General features: G+C 39.2%; 1 protein-coding gene across 2 annotated transcripts in view; it reads right to left on the bottom strand.

The window, feature by feature from the left end:
- Positions 1–895: 895 nt before the first annotated feature.
- The window catches only part of LOC123963740 (seizure protein 6 homolog), a 94,299-nt gene continuing 72,126 nt past the window's right edge, over positions 896–23,068 (bottom strand). Inside the window, exons 5-18 of one of the 2 annotated variants that reach the window (XM_046040779.1) lie at positions 16,810–16,995; positions 15,724–15,892; positions 15,042–15,208; positions 14,765–14,959; positions 13,790–13,928; positions 7,147–7,343; positions 6,313–6,507; positions 5,771–5,966; positions 4,906–5,096; positions 4,692–4,730; positions 4,482–4,590; positions 4,304–4,400; positions 3,668–3,740; positions 896–1,998 (exon numbers count right to left, since the gene is read on the bottom strand). In XM_046040779.1, coding sequence (XP_045896735.1) covers positions 3,714–3,740; positions 4,304–4,400; positions 4,482–4,590; positions 4,692–4,730; positions 4,906–5,096; positions 5,771–5,966; positions 6,313–6,507; positions 7,147–7,343; positions 13,790–13,928; positions 14,765–14,959; positions 15,042–15,208; positions 15,724–15,892; positions 16,810–16,995 — 1,907 coding nt within the window. In that variant the 3' untranslated portion in view covers positions 896–1,998; positions 3,668–3,713. Of the gene's footprint in view, positions 4,401–4,481; positions 4,591–4,691; positions 4,731–4,905; positions 5,097–5,770; positions 5,967–6,312; positions 6,508–7,146; positions 7,344–13,789; positions 13,929–14,764; positions 14,960–15,041; positions 15,209–15,723; positions 15,893–16,809; positions 16,996–23,068 lie in introns of both variants that reach the window. The other variant, XM_046040778.1, reaches the window with a different exon arrangement.

Genomic DNA, 23,068 nt, shown 5'->3' with positions numbered 1-23,068 from the left:
TGAGCCGAGATTAATTGGATACACTGTATGATATAATGCACCAGTACAAGTTGAATGAGAATTATAGTGCAAGCAAAGGTTTGGAAATATGAACTTGTATGTGCGCCTCATGTCCTATTTGTTATATCATGCTGCCATCTTGAGGTAAACAGCTGTATGACAAATTTTATTTGGTGGCCCCTCCCATATTGTTTACACACTATTTGCTATATGTTTATAAATTAACATGTATGCTTCAATTACAAAGAGATAATTGGTTTAAGTAGTTTATGACAGAAATTCATAATGGTCCTATAGTTTATGCTGCTGCTTCTAGCGCTTTACCAAGTCAAAGGGATTTCCTGATAATTTGAAATCTATCCATTCACCCTGCTGCACCTAGGATGGAAATCAACGGTGTTAGATAATTTTTGGATTTCTGGTCGCCTTTTTCACAGCAGACATTTTGACTTTGTCATGATAGGGGAAGCACATGTGTCACGTATAAATTTAACAGTGGTTCTGTTTAGTTCAGGAGTTCCAGTAAGCCATGACAGTGTGACAGTGAGCCAGCATGTATTACAGGACCCTGAAACCAAAGCAGATAAATGGAATACAGTCATCATTAATTTCATCATTTAAACCTGTAATTTGTCCCACTGTGACCTGTCAATATGTCCTTAGTGACAAAGGAATACTATCACAAATCAACTCTACCTTGTCAGGATGCAATTATCAGGCTTTTACACTTACCTGTAAAGGTAATTCATGCAATATGAACCACTGTTTACATTTAGGTTTTTCAGATGTAATACTTATTTTAATTTGTTTGTTTGTAAGAAAAAATGCCCATGAACACTCATCAACAATATGGTATCAATTCAATTACTCACAATGAATGAGTCAATGACAATACTTTAACCAACAATTACTTTTATTATTAATCAGAGGATTATAGATATTGAATGTGATTTGGTTTTTCAGGGATGCGGTTGTACCAGCTATGGTACTGAAAGAAAGATTTGTTAGAGTATAAAGGATATGCACAAAGGATGTGAGGTCTATATACAAATTTAACACAAACACATGCACCTCAACAATGTGACCCAAAGTAAAAACCTGTTACAGAAGGGTCTATTTTGCACACTGTAAGATTTTAATTGTTGATTTGCAATGCAAGAACCAATCAATTGATGCTTGATTCAGCAGCCTGCATCAGTAACTTAACTAACTCATGTGTTTACTGTATGTTATCACTGGGTTTTATCTCAGGGTCTGCTAATGCTGAGGTGTAACCACATACACAAATTAACAAATTGCTACTTATCCTTTGAGGCAGACTGTACAGTGTGACATAAGAACAGAAAAGTATGCATAGCTGATGGGTCCCATATGAAAACATGTATCTGAGAAATCCTCTGAGGCTATATGCATTTGGAACCACAAATCAGCTAGTAGGAAAATATCTGGCATCATCTGTTTTTGTTTCTTGAAGTGAAACTTTATGATGGAAAAGACTTAATGTCAGGCCTACATATGCGAAATAATAGTTAAACAAAAGATTCTGTTCACATGTGATTTCTCAGGTTATAGTCAGTTGTGAGGCACTCATATTTGACAGGCAGTTTATTTACAAATAGCAGACCCATACACACAAAGAAAAGAAAATTTCCAAAGAATGCTGGGTAATGGGGAATTTATGTTCAGCAGATTTCAACAATCAAAGCATCATTTCCCTCATTCTTGGCGTAGAGCATCAAAAAGTACTCAAAACATCGGTCATCAGCAATTTACTTTATAAAAATATCACCATGGAGATCCACAGATTCACAGATTTGACCGTGGAAAGAAAGACAGATTTACAGTAATCCACACAAAGGAAAAATGGAAAGAAATAATTTGGGAACACAATGGTCGGAGGAAAAGATGAGCAGTGCAGACAGAGTCCCAAAAGGCAAAGCTTGAGCAATTCTTGCTTTACGGTCTCTAAATGGACACCTCTTAACCTTTTCACTTGTCCTGTAAAGACCAGACAAATACATCTGTTAAACTGAATCATAATGATAGAGAATAGTACAATTTGAGATACAAATAAACATTTAAAATACAGTAAAATGAACTTTGCACTTTTGAAACTTTGGAAAAATGTAATAATGTACCACTATATAGTGCTGGCATAATAAGATTTATTATAAAAGAAATACTGTTTATCAGTATTGCACATTTCAAATGTAGTTATTATAATTGAGGTTCAGGAACAAGACCACGCTTCTCTCTCTCACTAATCCAACCACCTGTGCTTCACTCATTTCATCCACCTGTGGCTCTCTCATCCAATCACTTGCACATATATATAAAAGCCCCTTTCAATGGGCAGCACTGTGGCCAGTGGACAGCAATGTGGCCTCACAGCAAGAAGGTCCTGGGTTCAGAACTCGGTCATCCCAGGACTTTCTGTGTGGAGTTTGCATGTTCTCCCCGTATTTGTGTGGGCTCCGGTTTCCTCCCACCAATGACACCCATGCTGAAATTCATAATTCTGCCAAAGTAATTGTTCATAAAGCAAGACGCTAATAGAGACGTGCCCCCACCCTGAGTCTCTATCCAAGGGTTCCTAGCCGCTCTGGCCAGCACGAACCTGATCAGCCGCCTTCATCCCTCCCCTCTCGACCTCGCCATCCTTCCCTTCCTGAACCTTTGCGCTAACCTAAATAAACTCCCTGTTGTACCTCAATTTCCGTGGTCTTAGTTAGTGAATAAACCTAAATTGAGAAAATATACAGTGAAATACCAATGTTCAGTATGACAAACATGACACAAACAGAAAAAATATATCATGAGAAGATATATTGTTGGATATGTTACTTTACAGTGGACACCTGTTAATTGCTCTAAACGTTTATGATCAAAAGCGCAATCTTTAATATATTCACAAATGATAAACAGCAATTTAATTAATGACTACTGCTGGACAAAGTTATCATCTGAAGTTACAACTATTTTAAGTATTTAAAAAAAATAACTAATGGATAAGATGTTTTTCTCTGATTCATACCAATTGAAAGATTTTATCTGATCCGGTTCTGACCATTATTTTTTCCAATTATTCCTTAACTTTTCTACATTTATTTATTTGTTGGCCACTTCAGTTATTTTGTCAATCTTTTCTTAAGAAACAAGCACATAACCAGATAACAAAATACTGACTTACATACACTAAAGCAAAGTACTGCTACTATATACTTTAAAAACACTGTTAACAAAATATGCATATGATGTAGACGTTACAATCACACATATACAGTTGTTATTGTACCCAACATTATACATGTTACTGAAATGTTAGAATGACAGAAATGCAACATTTAGAAAAAGTCAAACTCTTGAATAAATATTTTATCCATTAATTTAGGTGTAAACAAACAAGAGGCTACGTGTCAACTGCACCAACACTGTGTTTCAAATTGTCACCAACCAGTAGTTGTGTATACGTGATCAGTAAAAGAAGAGGAGTAGATGAAAAAGGAGAGCGATTGGGTCCTTTGTAGAAAACTATGTCTACAAAGCACCAACTCAAGCAGTGAAACCAGATCAGAATGTGTGGCAGGCTGGGAGAGGTAGTCATAATAGCAGAAGTGTCATGTGACAGTGAGTGAGATGTGCTTTCAGCACTAGAGGGAGATCTCACCTCATAGTTCTTCAGCAGTAACAGCCAAAGTAGACAGTGACAGGGTTTAGTATCTAGAATGAGACTGCCAGTGCTGTAGGAGCAGGGAGAAGAAGACAGTTGGCTCTATATATATATATCTTTGTGATTACTCAGTCAGTTGGAAACCATTAGCACAGATACAATTAAAGCCACAAAACAGCTTTTTAAAGTAAAATAACTGTGATTGACCCATCCATCCAATAATACTGCTGTATGTTGTAATGTGCATTTACACACTATGTGTGATTGCAGCATAAAACATGATGACATGACATTTATATGTAGTGGAAAGGAGATGACATCACCACAATGTGAATAATGTAAAGTCTGACACGTCACTCTCACTCCTCCATGTAGATGAAGTATGGAAATCTAGGATGCAAAATGACCTCTAACCACAGAGTGAGAGGAGGAAACATGTCCTTTCTTCTTCAGCTAAGACCATGACCACTAGCTCTCATTGATGATTACAGTGATGCAAGATGAGGTGGATGGTGCCCTCTGCTGATGAAACATGAGATGACGGCAGGATGACAGCCAGATGGGAAAGGATCAGGACAGCACACTGGTGTTCTGTGAATCCACGTCTTGCATGCTCATGACATCTGTACTTACTCCGCTCTCATATATAGGGTTGTCGAAAGCTGACTCTTCTGTCATGTTGTCGTACGGTGGCGAGGATGTTGGCATTCTGATAGCCTTCCCTTGGAGTCTGAGTATAGAAATGGGGAACATCCTGTAAAGGCTACTTGGATTCCAAATAAAACAAATACGGTTTTGAGTTATTACTTACTTTGCGAAGTAGACATAAATCCCGAGGACAACCACCAAGATGATCGCAGTTGGAATAAAAACTGCAAGAGTAATATTGGTTCCCTCCATGCTATAATCCATATTAACAACTACAAGGGGGAAACACAAAACAGATGAGATTTATAGGAAATATGCACAATAGATAAATATTAATATATTGGCACTGCAATGTTTGAAAAAGACAACTCACCATCTAGCCTGCGTTCGTTTACATACTGATTTGTGGAAGCTACAAAGACACAATTGCAGCTTAGTACAGTGCATATATTAAACTTATGTCCAAAATAAGTACAGAGTCTGCATTCACAAACAGCAGCAAAATCAATAGCACATTATATAGTCTAGGTCGCATTTTATTTCTGTATGTTGATGAAACCTCAAAAGGTTTTGTGGGCATGGTTTACCTCTGCAGGCGGGGGGAGTGCTATTCCACTGTGATGGGTGTCCGGGGATACAGTATATGGTGGCCCCGCCCTGCAGCTCGTAGCCCGAGTGGCAGGAGAAGGTCAAAATCTCTCCTGCTTGATAAAAGGCCTTTTCAGAGCTCTGCACACTGGTGGAGGCAGCGCCAGGGTTCCTGCATGGCTCGTACTTTCTGGAGCTGGGAGGCAGGACAAAATTGTACGTCACAAAAATATTATATTTGTCTTTTTCAACAGTAGACAGTAACACAGACACTCATATTAGCACACGTGAAAAACAACAGGCACGTAAAAGGCAAGATAGGCCTTATATTTTGTACTTTATGGAAGTATAGATAAAGGCCCTAACTATAATGAAATTACAGAGACATGCTGTAGAAAAGAAATCTAGCAAAATTAAAATAGACACCTTAAAGATCTTGTATCTTGTATTGAATTAGTACATACGCACATGTTTTAAAATTCAGAGGATATCTGTCACAAAGTAGCTGTCAAAACTTTACATAAAGTCGAGGCAAGCCGAAATTAATTAAAATTTAGAAACATGCTTCTTGAGTTCTTTGTCATAATGGCAGTGTGACATCATCAGTATCTACTTTTTTCTCCGTAGTTCTCCAAATGTGGCTACTGCAGAAGTGCAGAAGGACTTAATAACCCTCGTTGAACTTTTGAAGGCCATTGACAAAGAATAAATAATTCACTATACGTTGATTAGTTGTGGCTTGTCATCATAGAAATATTACCATGACAGTAAATGTTTAAATCATAAATTCAAAGCACTCAAACAGCGTGTGTGTGTGTTAAGTATGTTTGCATGTTTGATATATGTGTTTCTGACTCCTGCGACTTACGGAAACACTTGGGCAGCCTCTCACTCCACTTTGGTGTGGCTGAATCTCGGTTGTAGCAGGTGAGGAGGCTGCTGCCAGACAGGATGTAGCCTTTATTACAGATAAACTGCACTGTCGATCCAACGGTGAAGCGGCTGCCTGTGAACACTTTATGACTGTGCTCCACATTTCCAGGGTCTTGACATGTCATAACTGGTGCATCACAAAAACAAATGACGATGATTATTTATCATTGTCATTAGTGGTGGTATAGTTGACTAATAAAAATTTATTTTTAACGGGGAAAGTAATTATACCCGTCTTAAGCCCACATAAGATAATTAAGCACTATTTACAGTATAGACAAGGATTTTTGAAGTACACCCCAAAACTGGAGATTGGCAGTTTAAAAAAAAAGGATCAACACTGATGCAGCAGATTTAGAGAAGGAGCCACGACAGGCTTTAAACAACCTTTTACACATTTGCAATAGCACTCCCTGAGACCTGTAAACAGACTTTGATGTATAAAATACTAGATTTTGTGTGCTTCCTCTCACCTTCCTCACATCTCGGCACATCACCGCTCCAAGTAAGATCCCACTGGCACATGAGGATCTCAGAGCCTACCAGCTCATATCCAGGGTAACACTGGTAGGTGATGACTGTGCCGTGGATGAGGTCAGGGTGGGAAGTGCTTTTCCAGCCATTGGTGATCTCTGGCAGCTCAGAGCAGGTGTCGTTCCTCGGCACCTCTGTTGGTGTTGCATTGTGTTGGCAGGAGAGGAGACACAAAATAGGAAATGGAAAACTTAGACAATGGTACTGGGAATACAGAAATACTTAAATAATTCCACATTTTCTTGTGTAATGAATGTTACATTTTCATTCTTTATATGGGATCAAGATTGTAAAGTTACACAAGGAAAACACTGCATTAATATACAACATCCTCCTCTGCAGGGAATGAACACAACCTCAAAATTGTCTGTTCTGTGTGTACTATACAGCTGCAGTTTGGGAGGACAATGTAAATAGAGGCTTGCAATGTTTGCTGGGAGGAACATAGCAAATGGTTTGGCGCCCGTCAATCTGAGCCTCCCTAACTGCCACAAACATGGCCAAGAACACAAAGCACTGGGCGAAAACAGCTGATGTTGAAGTGTACCCTATTATTGTGTTTCTATGTTTGTCGCTATCTAATCCTGTGCACCTGGGATAAGTCAGAAGACAGACAGAGGCACAGCACGGAAGGAAGGAAAAATTCTCTTTTTCAGTAACCTGCTGGGTTCTAGGTATGAGAACATTTTAAATTCCACACTTGTTACCATTTTTTGGTTTCCGTCTGTCTTGCAATTTTACTGAAAAAGAACAAAACAAAACCACAGTCCTACCAAAGAAGTGGACAACAAAGCCATTGTTGTAGCCATAGATGTTGGTGGCAGGATCTGACTGAAATTGAATAGTGACATCAGCCATGGAGGTATAGAGCTTGAAATGTGGTCGTGTGCCGCTGTATTGGCCCAGTATGTTCGCTGTAAGGTCATCGCCATCATAGAAGGTCAGCAGGTCATTCTTACCAACATGGAGACTGGAACAGACAATAGAAAAGTGGTTACAGTTGCATTTCTTCCTAATGAATATACAGAATGCCCCATATCTGTGGTTATGTGGCCTGTTTACTGTGTTTTTTGCTCAGAGCCTCAGAAAACTTAAGTGACTGGTATCCTCCTCAGCTGATGAAACCAAAAGCTGATGACATAAGGCGATGTCAGCAGTACTTTTTAAATTATTTCTTATTAATTCTGTTTATATTAGATGGATCTGATGTGAAGTAAACATTAAATAATTCATGATGTCTGTCTCTGCGCAAACCCCCACCCCCCAAACACACACACACACACACACATATTACTCACATGAATATGTAGTGTACATCTTCAAATATGAGCATAATATAAAATGATACTTTAGGTCACTACACCTATACAAAAAAGCTGCAATACATGGCAACCAGGATTAAAGAAAAAGAATGAGGACGAATGGCCACTACATAACTAAATAAATATCCAATAAATTATCTACACATCTAAATGCTCATATAGAATTGAATATGAGGTAGCCGATCCATAGTTCGACAGAATCTCCACTGTTATTGATTAACATAAGAATGCATTAACCTTTTCCATTTGGAGATTTATATGTCCTTGCTGCCCTTTATACATGTCAGTAAAGCTTGACATTTATTCATACACAGGGGATGGGGAATGGTGAAAAAAATGACAAGCCACAGAAGATGTAGTTCCCTGCTGATATAATAAGCAGGGTAAACTAGTTGCTCTTTGTGTGCCTTGAGGTGGGTGTCAAAATAGAAATGCAGATTGACTGTATGATTGTTTTGTGTTAATATTCACAAGCTCTGCTGAACAGAACTTAAGGAGCAATTATTTTGTAGCTATGAATCACCTGTCCCCTGCATTAGCTCTCCACCACCATTTACTGTGCATGATCAAGCAATCAATCAAGGGCACAAACCATTTTCAGGAAACCAGTGTTTTCCCAAAATACTACAGATAATAAACCTCTCAGCTTTTCTCTATTCCTTTTGCTTTAACACAAATTACAAGCTGCACTGCCTGAAAATCGTATCCCCAACTCCTCTCACAGCTGTAGTTGTAATCACACCTTGTTCTCAAATCATCTGTCATTACCTTGTCCTGTATTTACTCTCTTTGTCACTGACTTTGTCAAAAAAATACTTCAAACATCCATATGTCCTTATTCTAGGAACCGACAAAATAAAAAAAATCATACCGTAAAAATCTGACGTAAAAAGTAGAAAAACAAATCCTGCCTGTGTTTGTTGTATATCCACATTAACCAATAATTTACTGTATATAATTAGAACCACAAGGTGTATGTTCATGGACTACCAGTTGAGGCAAAACTTTAAGACAAAAACATCATCAGAATGACTAGATTTTACTGTCTGCTTGTGCAATGTCCTGGTGCTGAAATGAAAACTAAATTCCAGCTTCTCCTGATGGACACAAATAATAGATGCCAGCTGCATGAATGAGAGTGAAATGAGGTGCTGAGTGACAAGGTACTCCCCCTAGTTAGTTGGACAGCTATAGGGACAATTTACACCTCCATGTTCTCTAACAATCAGCAGCTGTGGGTAGAAGTGACAGGAATGACAATGCCAGTTTCCATTTCCAAGATGCCACAAGAACACTTCATGCATATATGGAAATGAGGCCTCTCAAAATGACATTTGTTAAAGTGTGCAAAAAAGAGAGAAGGAAATCAACAAAATAAACTAATGATATTTTCACACTATAGGCTCCTACATTTGTGGTTGCTATATGAATAAGATGCACCCTGCACATAGGCAATGGGGATTTTGATTAGCAGTCGGATTAATAGTGTCACAATAAAACGGGGGTGTCTATTTGAAGTCCGCAGAGGATCACCACAGGCAAATTGTTTGCATCTTTTTCTATCACCACATCTCTCACTTCATTTCTATTCAAGCTCTATCCTCCACCTGCTGCTCGTGTCAACAAGGCTGTCCACATTATTGTTGCACTGTCTTTCACCTTATCTCCTCCCAGAGGTCTCCCTGCATTCAGACTACCCTAGAAGAAGAGTTGACAATCCAACCGAGTGATTACCTCCAGTCTCTGCATTTTGTCCAACTCAACCCAAAAATATAGCACTTGCTGCTCCCCACAGGTTTAGCAACTCTCTAGAGGGTCTCTACATGGCTCTAGTTTTTAAATTCACTACTTTTCCTCCACACTGGTGTGTCTTATCAACACCACAACCCATATTCTTTAGCTTGTTTCACTAATCGGTATGGTGATTAAGCGCAATAGAGTTGTTGCTGATCTTCCTTTCCTGATAACCGTATACAACGAACATGTTGCACTTGATGGTAAAATCTGATTTCAGTCTTTTTTATCTTTCAAAAGTCAAAGCAGCTCAAGATTGAGCCTGTACTTCTCGGTTTCTCATCTTCATCATGGAGAGATCACTTAGAGGTAAAATCTGTCTTCACACTTTCAGCTGAGGCCTTGGTCTTGGGCATCTGTAAAATATTTTTGCTGTGCCATCCCACAAACATCTGCAACATCAAAACTAAATTCTGCTTTTTCTGTCTGACTGGCTAAGACAGACTTATACCCACCTTAAAATCAACTTTACAAGATAGATCTTCTTTGGGGGATAAAAAACTTGCGTCTGCAGTAGTCATTTCACAACTGATGACAAGTCAAGAACAACAACAAGTATTTTGGTCTGATGGACAAGATGCAAGGCCAATACTGCAACTATATTTATAGTCAACTGCATTGGCAAATCGCACGCTTTTGTACTTGATACACTGCAAACTTTCCTCATGCCTGCGTTCTAAACAGTCTCCCCTGACGCTCTAACTCATCAAGAATGCGGGAGTCAACCTTGGTTTAAAATTTCCCCACTGACCTCATCCATTCAGTCACTCCACTGTTTGCTTGAAGTGTTTTCAAAATCCTGGTGACAATACAGAATGCCAAACACACAGTACCTTCAGTCCAGACTTACACAGCACTCTGTGGTTAATCACTACAGGACGCTCAGCTGCCTTCTCTGTAGCAACCTGGCAATTGCTCCACCCAAATGTCATCCCACCTGGCTCCTTTTAATGGTTTCCCCTCCAGATAGGGAAGCAGCCACTCCTTGCCTGGTGTTGCAGATTTTAAATTAAATATATATCCTTCATCAACGTTGCTTGGGTGTTTGCATAGTTCCAGCGGTCTGTTTGAAAAAGGACTTTTAGAGAATTTCTGCAAACTCCTCTGCATGCCAATGGCACCAGCTCAATACTGCAGACAAGGGGATGGCAGCTGTGTTTTGTACAAGCTTCTAGGCATTTTGTCACCTTCACTGACCTGTCAAGTCAAGTCCAAGGAACCTGGCAAATCTCCAGTAACTCAAACAGAATGGAAATTGCTTTCAATGTCAAGCTTTCAAAAGGCAGCTTATTACATCTTCTCGTAGACATATTTGACATTTGAATTGTTGTGCTCAGCGAAAAAAAGGTTCTCTTTTGAAATAAAAATAACCTTTTAGTTTCCAGCTATACATAACCCCAGCACAAGGGGACTTGCAGGTAACATGTAATGCTCAGAGTATCCACAAGAGGACTCTATAAACCCAGATTGCCCTATCTAAGGCTCCGATTCTGCTCAGTAAATTGACACAAACGTAATTACCACTGTAACAGACTTCCTTCACCATGTTGAAATGTAAAAGACATTTCTAGATACACTACAATCTGAATGCTAAAATTTACATGTGAACAATTTAACCTTTTTGGTGTTCCACAGGTGGAGATATCAACTGTAACCTCTCCTCTCTTGCTCGAGCCATGCTCCATGCTAATTACCAAAGCGCCAACCCTCCTGTTTGGCCTAAATTAATTAATCAGTCCTCATTATGCACACTGCTAGTCTGTAATTGCCAGCACAGGCACAGTGATGAATGATAATACAGAAAACATTCTCATTATCGTGGAAAAGTGTGTGCCCACCCTCATAATGAAACAGCTCTCATCTACAAGAGCCTATTGTCACTTCAACATGCATCACACGAGCATACAAAAACACTTTTAACAAAAATTACATTTTGACCGCGCCTTTAGGAATGCTATTCTCAAGATGAGCGGATCAGACATGAAGGTAATGTGGGAGGGGGGGGGGATTCTACGGGAATCAGACAAGCTGTGGGTTTCTACTGCCATGAAGGCCATGCATGACTAACCTTGAGATAAACCAGAGCTGGCCACAGCAACATTCATTTGCAGCGAGTGGCCTCATGTGGCTCGGATTAAAACAAACAACTGGTGCAATTTTAGAAAGAGATCTCTGAATGAAAATCAGTTTACCTCAAATCAAACTTGTTTACTTGGGAGAAAAAATCCTCTCTGATCTTTTTTACCCTAGGTGCACTGGTTGACTTTCAACATCAGACATTAATCACTGAGCCTTAATCTCCAACTAAAGAACAGGTAGGCAAGCGGGGTCACACAATCCCATGTGTGGTATTCAGACACTGTGTATTATCGGTATCTTCTGAAGCTATAATTCCCTTTTGATCTGTGGATCATATTTGAGTGATGGTTCACATCTCAGTTGCTGTAAGCCTGAGCGATAATGTTTGGGGCATTATGTGCATTGAGAAAATGCAGCGGCATACAAAACTGAGCCCTTACAAAAAAACATCCACACTTCCATCAAACCCTCTGTTGACTCTGTGCCACAGCTGTGAGGGAATCCCTGGAGCTATTCTAATCAGTATATGTTACTGAATTCAGCAACATCTAAAAATATTGTCATGCAATGCAAATGTTTGCAATTATAATCTGTTGTCAAAATGACAAATCTAATATTATTCTAATATATATTGGTTGAAATTATATGCGTACAATTCTCAATCTTTTCAGTGAAAACATAGTGACATAGTGAGAATTATGATTGTTGACTGTGACCACGCTGATCACTGGGAGCAGTGCAGCTTCTGCCCAAATTGTGTCCAGATTGAGGTAAATAGCAAATACTGTTTTCTTGTGTTTATTGCGGTGTCATCAATGGTTTGTAGAATACACAGAACACAAGATGATTCATTGCCCCAAAAAACATTGTTGAATCACCACACAGACGAGTCTCAGATCTCGTTCCACAAAGATTGCACATCATATTGACTTTTTGTTACATGCCCATTATCTTATTCAATGAAAAAAAAAAAAAACAGTTTCATTAATTTTTTACACATTGCTCATGTCCACACAAAGATGTGTATAATTAAAAATCTTTTTCACTTTAATGGAAAAGATATTTGTGCAGATTGTTGAAAGTGGGTTTTTCCTGTCTTTTTATTGCCCAAAAGAACTAGGTAATGCAACTCAAAAATATCTAACAATACTGATGCTTTTTCTCAGCGGTCTACTACTGTGGATTACAATACGTCTGCACATGATCCAGACCTCATGTCATAATCAGACCTTGTAATTTTTTCAACTGTTCAGAAACATATATTCATTCTTACAGCTAGAGTGAATGAATGGTGAATCGAGAAAACCAAACACAAAAACTGAAGGGTGCAAATACAAGCATAAATGGCCACCATGACCAATAGCTAACAATAGCTTCTTCTGTTTGAGATTTGTCAGTGACTCTGTTTTTCTCTAACCTCAGGCACTATTCCCGCTGGTTTAATTTGAACCACTCTGCACCCTCTTGTGTGCAAGTGCTTCAGGCAATAACAGTAGTTTTTGTGCTTTCTTCAGGATGCATGTTCATGTAAATATTGTGGGAATCACTCAAATCAGCAAACAGATGAATATATATAAGATAAGCAGACACAGATGCAGATTCTCGTGCATACACTTAAATAGTTTAGTTTTTAAAGAAACATTAAGTGTAAGAAAACAAAGCAATGTGATTACTCATTTAAGAGCAGTAACGTGGATAAAAAAGTAGGGTTGTGTGTGGAGGGGGGTGGGGTTTAGTAAGTCGTATACAGCAAGAGTGATGGATGAAGGAGAAATGGAGTGTGCCTCTGTCTATTTTGACATCTGTGTGCATGTGTGTTGAATGAATGTTGAATTACAGTTGGGAAAGCTGGATAAGTGGCTCAGAGTAGTTCTCTGCCAGAGCATATTCATTTCAAAGCCAACTCTAAGACACACACCAGGGAAGTGGGAGCAGGGAGGCTTACTGGCTAATCTGGTCAGAGAGCGAGCTGGAAGCTACACAGAATTCTTAATGTAACGAATAGGGAAAAAAAATCTAATTAGTGACTGCAACCACAGAAACGCTTCCCCATGTGCATTTCATAGTGTGTCCATGCGAGTGCGAGAAAAGATGAGAAAGAAACTCAGAGCATGTGTGTCTGTGTCTGGAGATGGAGTGTTTAACATCTCGAGGTCAATCTGACCTCCTCTCTAACCGCCTTGTGTGATTTCTAGTCTTACACCTGAGTGCAGTCTCTTACACTTGTATGTCAAGCATGATCCTCTTGTCCTCTTCCACATGGATACCCCAGATGCAGTCCTGTCCCTTGTCATAGGCCTCGGGCCAATTAGGAGACAACACCACACCAGCAGAGTCTGTGATTTCACCGCTGCACACAGCTTCAACACACAAACACCTCAGGTTAACACTGAGAAACAAATATAGACACTGATTTCTGGACCCAGAGAATTTGGATGGTAATCAATTTAACATAAATTTAAAAAAGCAAAGGAAATATCAATCTTGGTTAAAGAAAATCTATGTTGATACATGATATACTATGTGACTTCATAGAATGAAACTCTGGTTTTGATGTTTAATAAAACACAGCTGAAATCGAGTGCGCAGGCTCCTTGAGATGAACCTCGTAAAACTGCACACTACCACTGAACCGCTTGGTGACCATGACCCACAGAAGCAGAAATTAAATTTTCTCATATCTAGCTTTACTAGAGTGCTTTTCAATTTCACTGTGTGGCAGAATGATCATGCAGGCAACAAAGCCCGTGTGTAAGGTCAGTGTGTTGTGTGGGGGAACAGTGTGAGAGAGGGAGAAGGAATGGGGTCTGGGGTAACTACAGTATTTAGTATGGTGCATAGTCTGTGCAGTGTGTTCATCTTAGGCAAACTCTTGTATGTCTATTTAATCTTAAGCATTTCTAAAATCTGCCCTGCAAGCACACATGTCAAAGTAAATCATTGTTACAACTTTAAGAGGAAATTTATCATGGATCAGAGGAAAGCAGCTTAGGAAGATATAGTTAACAGCCAGAGGTCTTTAATATTTGAATAAAAAGACTTCACTTACTCCTCCAATGATCAAGCAGACAATGAAATCCTTGGGTCCTTAGGTTAAGTCATATCTTCGTCTCTGTGCTGCTGCTCCAGCAGCAGCACATATTTTAAAATTTTATGTCGCACAATTACTCGAGCGGAAACAAGTCTCTTGACTCACCCCTACAAGCTGGCTCAGTCTCATTCCACTGTGGGTTTTGTGCGTCCACGCACTCAATCACTACGGAACCTTGCTCCAGCGTGTAGCCGGGGTCACATGAGAATTCAACCACTGCGCCCACACTGTAGGTGGAGTCACTGCTGCTGAAGTTGCCGTACTTCACAAAAGGCTCATAGCACATACCTTTTGCAAAAGCTGTGGACACAAAAACACACATTATCAGTCATAAGTGACGAGGTACAGCACGCATTTAGCAAACTCTGCGTGGTTAACCTGCCTTCAAATCTGATGGCTGCACCAGTGGAGGTCATTGTGCCATCCGTGGTGAACTCTATGAACAAGTAACGTCCAGTACTGAGCACACCCTCATTGGGCAAATACTCAACCTCATAGGAGTCATACACAGGGGGAGAGTCTATGTTGTTGCCGTTCTTAATCAGCAGCCTAAAAACACACAAACACAGATTAAATAGCCTTGAAAGGTAAGAGAAGCATACAAAGGAAGTTACAAGCTATGTGAGCGCTGCTCACTGTTCCAGTTGTGACTGTAATAAGTTTGTGATAACATTCTCCACCACTCGGTAATGAGGTGAATGGCCATGTGTGACAATAGCCATGTGGATCAGTAGTTAGTGAAAATAAATGTAATGCAATCTCTGTTTCCTACCTCTCACTACCCTCTGTAGTCCCTTCAATTCATTCGCTTGATAGAACATTGTTAAAAGATTATAATGATAAAAGGTCCTTTCAAATTCTTTTGTCACTCCCTAAAGATTTTGGTTATTTATAGCCTTTGAGGGTTTTAATGCTCTATCCACAGGCATACTGTTTCCAGAAAATGAGTTTTAAGCTCAGTGCCATCTATTAGCTGAAGACACCCACACACACACGCAAATTTGCGCACGCTCTTAGTGTACACTCAATGTGTGCATTGAATTTAGCAGTGTGCATAACCTCACCTGTCATCGTCCTCTGCCAGAGCCACCTTCTCAAAGTGAATGTGAAGCCGCTGGCCTTCAGGGGCCTCCAGGACCCAGTGGCATGTCAGATTGTTGCTGTAGTTGCCAGGGAAACCAGGAGAGATGATACGACCATAGGTGGCATTTTTTATCATTCCCCCACAGGATGCTATATGACAAAAAAAGATAGACAGAGAAAAGAGAGGAAAAAGACAAAGAGTTGGAGGGTAGGACTAGACGAGAAAAATAATGATTTCGACTATGGCAGGGGGTTTGGGAGAAAAGTCCCTGTCTGAGCATGGACTGCATCGATATCCAGTGGACTGTGGCTGGACTACACTAGACAGCTCACCTGGGTCTAGGAGTATGTGACTGTGTGTGATGGACTTGTAAAGAGAACAGCAAAACAGCAGCTGTAACACAATCAGTTCAGAGCAGCTGCAGGCAGGCACGGAGAAAGGCTGAAACTGGCAGATGAGTCTTTAGCAGCAGGGGAAGGATAGTTATGCGGCCCAGTTCTAATTAAGGCAGCCAGGTCCAGTGGCCTTGTTTTGCCCCGTCTCCAAAGAATAGCTCCCTGTGCTGCTAATCACGTACAAACACACTCATTTGGCCTCCAAGTGTAACTAATCAACTCAGTAGGAGACAACCTGGTGAAAGCTTCCGTTAATCAAAATAACTTGTATTCTAGAGGAAAGCTGGGGAGAAAAGGACTTACAATATACCTCCAATTTTTTATTTATTTTGCATCATTTTAATTTTAAAAACTTTTGAAATAATATTGCACAATAAGTTTATGGGAAAACATTTGGACACATTTTATTACAAGTGCAAGTCTAGTTTAGAAGTCTGCCCCCAAGCCAGTGTTAACTACTAGGTAGTTGTTAAGGTAATTGAGCAAAAAATAAATAAATAAATCTCAGACAACTGAAGGCATTAGAGCTACAGTTATAGAAATTTGTTTTGTGTTGTTACATTTTGAGTGGTTGTGTTGTTGCAGTCCAATAAGGGGCTACCTAAATGCCCTGAACTGCTCCTAACTTTTGAAAGCCAGCGTGTGTCTGGCAAAGAACCAATTTGTCTTACCCACACATCGGGGCTCCTTCCCACTCCAGTAAGGTGTGGTTGCATTGCGACAGGTAAGCATTTTGGGACCTTGCAACTTGTAGCCAGTGAAACAGCGGAAAAAGGCTTCTCCGCCAGCATGGAGGTGCGTCGCAGAAACTTCTCCACCAGCAGGCTCTTTGGGAAAAGCACAGCTCAGGACAAAGGCTGGAAAGGAAAGAAATAGAGACAAAGAGGTAGAAAGGAGCCAGTTTAGTCTACTATAGTATGAGGGAGAAAATGTTTTTTATGTGATATTTATGGCATCTCTGTTCCTGACGGACCTAAAAATCATCTAAAACTGAAATGTATTATTTGAAAAGAACTGTATGAATGGATACTCAGTGACTTACTTTAGAGGAGGACGAATGTGCTAATTTGGTTCTGCTAATGTAATGTCAAAAATGATCAAATGCGCAATTGACATCTGTGGTCTGTCCAGTGTGTGACACCCAAGATCTCGGAGAGTAGTGACAGTTTAAAAACTTACGTTATAATGCAATGCAATTATAATCATTTTGCTAATTACCAGCTCTGTAATGAAAGTGCAAATGACTAAATGTATGTCCGACAAATAAACAGTTTATTAAGAGACCTGCATGGTCTAACTCCATTTTTATCACCATTTTAAATATTCTTTCAGCGTCCTTACGCTTGGAGGGAGAATTTCAATGTGAAAATGGTGATCAATGTTTGATTCTGAACAGAAGTCCAATTTTCACCAAAACAAACAGCCAACAATGTTAACTGGCTCCAAAAATAATCCTCTGCCCTGCATTGTGCATAACCCCTGCTGTTTTGTTGCATTGTTGACCATGTTGTTTCTCCTCCAAACCACAAACTGAGCACCCATACACATTTAGATGTAAAGGGGGGGGGGAACAAATTGTTTTTCCATTATTTCTGTAAATAAACAATGTTTAACTCTGTCTCTGCCTTCCAATTTCACACACAAAGACATACACACACACACAAAAAATTAGAGATGCTTTATAACCAACCTTCAACAATGTTTATAAACACTACATTTCCTAATTAATTGCAGTTTACCCGTTTATGCAGTATGCTAATGTACAGAGACATGTTTGCAGAACTACAGTCATTAACATCTCCAGGGGGATGCGGTGTAGAGCCACTGCAAATGCTTTGACAAATGGAAATGTTGCTGATCAGTTCAACATCATAGTGGACCCGTAATGTGATTGCTGGAAGAGGAATTGCCTCTGCAGTGGTTGTCGAAGAGTTCCAGCAGGGCAAGATCAATGTTCCTGGACTTGCTTTGCATTGTTGTCCTGTCTCTGTTTTTAAATGAATGGTGTAGGATGGGATAGAGTTCACATGGATAATGGAGCGAGCTAACCAAGTCTGTAATAGAAGCTATTAAAAAGCCTTCTCTTCCTGTCTAACAACCACACTGTTCTACCTCATTAGTGTAGGCAGTTTAATGACCAAACTAAAAACTTTTAAACTTCTGGAAATGTGTGGACAACAACACAGGCAACATAATTGGACCTACGATGGCTTGTGTTACAATAACAGTGTGATTGTGCACCAGCAAAATTACAGACAACTTCAAAAAGCTGCAACTTTACTCAAACTTAGCAAGTTGCACGTCATGTTTCAGCTTAATGGAGTGTATGCAAATCCTAAATAAGAGTTAATAGAAGGAGAAAATAACAAGAAAAAGGACATAGCTGAAGACCTGTCTACATTGAAATTGTATTTGCAGCCTTAAAAGCAATTATGATAATAATCAGGCATGGCCCATGTAGTGTAAACACCTTAATCTACTTATGTTAATACGATTAAGGTTATTTGGTGTTTGCAGAATTAAGACATGGACTACAGCAATTTTCAGCTGCATTGTTAAGGGTTGTTTGGTGTGAGCCTGTCTACAGAAATGTACTTAGATGTTACCTATTTCTATTTTTTCTTACATCCAGCTTTTTTGCTATTAAACTGAACATAACAGAACTGTATTGTCTATCACTCAACATGCACTTCTACAGGCACGAATCAAAGAGGTAGAAATGGCAACATCATCGTCAGTGTTTGTTAAGGAAAATTAAAAGTCACAACAAAATTTTGTTAGATGGTTTAAAACACGGCGGACCCAATCTAAATTGCCCTGATAAAGTAAACACAAATTGTTAAAAAGATTTGCACACAGGCTCTATGACAAAGGAGCTAAAGGCTCGGCTTCTTAACATCATTAGTTTAGAGCTGGAGCAGTGGCCACATGTAAAAAGCAAAAGCTGACATTTGGACAAGCTTGTTGGTCCACACCCACATGAATACTTTAATATATTTGGGTTCTGAGGTCTTTGCATGCACATATGCAGAGCAAGTGGAAGTTAAACAGCACAAAATAGATTAGACACTCGGCAGCAGGTTGGATTTGAAGTGCTTTCAGCCAGTCGTTTGTAGATGAAAACAACACTTTAGTGATGTTTCTGACATTGCCTTGAAGCGAAATTGGTTATTCAAAAATATTATTCTATCAGTGTTTGAACTCAAACTCGAGGGAAAACAGCCCTAAATGCATAATGGCCATAAAGGCTTGTGAAACTGCCCCCATGTACCATGTTTTAATCTACTGACTTGGGTTTTTCTTTTACACAAGCCACTGGTTTCCACCATAATGAAACAGGCCTTTCTTTTGCAGTAAATCAGTGAGCAGGGACGAGGTACACTGCCCCTGGGTCATCCATTCAATTCACAGTTTATCACTAGCTCCAATGAACCTAGTTATTGCCATTATCATAGCAGCATTTACATCCCCATTGAGCATGCAGTGGGAGAGCCAGAGGCAAAAATTGTGGAGCCAATTCCTGAAGTATTAAATTACGTGCTTCCTCCATTCCAGTAGATGTGGTGCTGGGCCATAAAGTCTGATTGTTTTGCCATTACAAATAATAGTTCCACAGTGCAGACACCCAGGAAGATTAGCTGATGGTACTGTAGGGCTGCAGGAAACAGACGTGGAGCTTATGTCTTTAGTTATTGTTTCCTTGTAGAGGAGAAGAAACAGTCACATTGGTAATATTAAGATAAAGCTTCAGTTTCACAACAATTATAGACTATGGATTCAGCTTTTGCAGAGAGACAAAAAGTGTCCACCACAGATAAGAAGTTGCAATGTTCACCAGTAAAACGTTTATGTTTTCTGAATCACTGATAGCACAAACAATGTGATGGAAAAGTATATTTCATATACCCAAAGTCGTTCATTATTATTTAGGTTAATAGTCATCTTAGAAATGCGCAGCAACCTGGCTATCATCACAATCCAGAAGGCCAGTTTACCTAAACGGACTGATTCATTATATTGCGACCAAGAGCGATTTTAGGAGGCTTGTGTCTGAACAGAGGTAGGTTTTATAACTGTGATATTTGGAACCTGTAGTGATTTTTGTGGAAAATAATGGACTGCCACGTCCTGTTGATTGCTGTGTGCTTTCGTGCCTAGCAAGTTTCATCTTTTGTATAGGGCTTTACTCTACCTGATACTGTGTGTGAAGCTAATAATGCTGCTTTGATGTGACAAAAAGTCCAGCAACACAACTGCAAGTATACTGTCAGTTCCCGTGTGATAAAGTGGTAGTTTTACCACAGTAATTAGGATTTGTGTATTTTTACCTGTGGTTGCCACTGCATGCAGAATCAATAGCTATAGTTATCTGGAACAAAATCCAGGGCCATGACAGTTAAATGCGAGTTCACTGCTGAGTACTGTTTGATAAAGTGTTGTATCTAGCCACAGCAACCAGGACCTTATATACCTTTCTCTGTGTGCTTTTTTCTCTTTCTCTCTTCCTGTAGTAACATCCACACACACACACACGTTGTCCCAGCCGCCATTTTGCTTGCTCTTCCCCCCTCTAATGTTAGTATTTTTTATTAATAATTCTGTAATATTATTAACTCAATTCATGGTATTAAATATATTTGATGCTTGCTAATAACCAAACCTGTCACTAGACTCCAAAACAATGTAGTATGGTGTGTGTGTCTGTGAGAATGTGTGTGTGTGTTTGTGTATGTGCCCGACACGGTGTGTAAAAACTGTGCTGGTCTCTTTGCTGTAATATGTATGTTTGTGGCTGCAGCTGCTGTAGAGTTTATATTGTTTATGTGATGTTGTATTTGGTGATGTTCCATTCTGCTGTTAAAGTGACCCACGACAGTATCTGTAGCTCTTTTATTTATTGTTGGTTATTTATGATTGTCTGAGTTTTGTCTCTTTTCAGGTTAATTGTAGTGAGGCTTTACAGAGGAAGGCTGTTGTTTAATAATTTAAAATCATTCCCTTCAACTCAAGGATATTTTTCTATATATCTTTAAAGTAAATAGTTTCTATTTCAAATGCAAAACAGAAACTTTCAATTGTTCAATATCTCCCAGTTAAATGTTGGGTGTTGCTGGGGTTCAAACAGTTAATAAAACTAAGTTCAGTTAAAAATCTAAATAAAAAAAGGAGAGATAAAAAGTGCTGTAGGACCTATGTGTTAAATCAATTTGATGCTTTGAAGGCAAAACAATTGAAATGCTAGTGAATATTAGATTAGAAAATACAACAGTAAATTCCTGTATAAACCACACCCACTTCCAGTCTTATAACTGAATACAGATACAGAGACAGATCTTTTTGTTGGTTGAACAGAATGACATTTCAGTACACCCACAATGGTTAGTGATACATATACAGTCATTTATATAATTTACTGTCTGTATTTACTGTCCTAGTGGAAAAACTTGGTGTGGAAATGATGCATCACCAAACTGCGTCCCCATATTTCTTTCAAAATTACACTTTTCAGATGAAGGAGGGCATCACAGGTCAAAACAAGGAGACATTACTGATGGCAGTGTTGTAAGGTCCCTTTAACATCACTTATAGGTGACATGTATGGGTACTTTGTTTAATATTGTTTTAAAATAAGTGTCCATAAAAAAATGAGAGTGAGGGAAAAAATAGATAAAAGCTTTTGCGATTTAAATGGCATAGTTTGAAGTTAGAACATTATTTTTTATGTGTAGCTTGTCATAACCAATACACAATCATAAGGCATCTGAGCTGGGCTAAATGTTTTTTTCACTTTATTTTTGTCATTTCACAGTACTTGTTCACAAGAGTTCAAGCGGAACACATCCTGTCTTGTTTTGTTTCTTTTTCTCTCTCTTATCTGGGTAACAGCACTGAATTGGTCGTGCCTTTTTTGAATATGAAGTATTTCTGTTTATATTGCATCCTGTCCTTTCTCACCTATCGGAAAATCAAATATTTTATGCCAGCAAATATGGATGAATCTGCATTTAGGATCCAATAATGAGTTAAGGTTTCTTCTGCCCTCTGTCAACGTCAACTATCAGCTTTCGGAAATCATTTAAAGAAAGTAAACTTTACTGAAAGAGCGCTTGGTGTGACTCCTGCATTCACTCACACACTCCTCCCATTAATGAGCCTTGTTCTGCTGTGTGCACATTTTTCATTTGCTGGAGTACTTCAAATTGAGAATGCTGCTCTTCAACCAATAATGGACAAATATTGTTGACTAGGGCACAATAGATGAGGCCAGGAAGCCAGTAATAGTAAGTTATCCACTGTATTTGGACAAACAAACAAAATGCATTTCAATTTAGGCTGGCACTGTTGTATTTCAAGTGTTGCCTGAATCCTTTCAGCTGGAATGAGATCACACTTGGCAAGGTGAGAGCAAGAGATAATGAAATGGGTATACAGAAAATGCAACACAAATAATGAATGTTGTGTTGTTTGTTATTGTCATATTTAATGACAGTATATTTGGAGAATATTATCCACCTGATGTTACAACAGAGAGTAAAATATGTTTCCAAGGAGAGAAAACCCTGCACAACTAGTCATCTCTCACTTGCTGTTTTAGTGCACTAAGATGACAGCAGTCCAGTAGTTAGCAGGTAACTTGTGCACTGGCACTGTATCCAAGCCTCATGTCCTGGCTGTGCACCAAAGCATTACCTTTTACAGAAAGATCAATAGTGTTGTCTCTGGGAAAGTGATTCAGTTGTAAAAAGTCAGACCATAGTTCTTCCATGATATGGCCTATTGATATTTATGTGGTTGGGTTAAAAACTCAATTTTAATGGTCATTTACTCAATAAAGGCTATTAAAGAGAAATAACTTTGGACGAGAGGCTGCATCTCATGAATGCTACTGAGACGTTGTGGCAAATGGTGGATCACTGCCAGTTGCATAGG

The sequence above is a fragment of the Micropterus dolomieu genome, linkage group LG23, assembly GCF_021292245.1.
Source record: "Micropterus dolomieu isolate WLL.071019.BEF.003 ecotype Adirondacks linkage group LG23, ASM2129224v1, whole genome shotgun sequence".
Taxonomy (NCBI): Eukaryota; Metazoa; Chordata; class Actinopteri; order Centrarchiformes; family Centrarchidae; genus Micropterus; species Micropterus dolomieu.
Note: the sequence above shows the minus strand (reverse complement) of the source record. Positions and strands in the feature narration are given on the sequence as shown.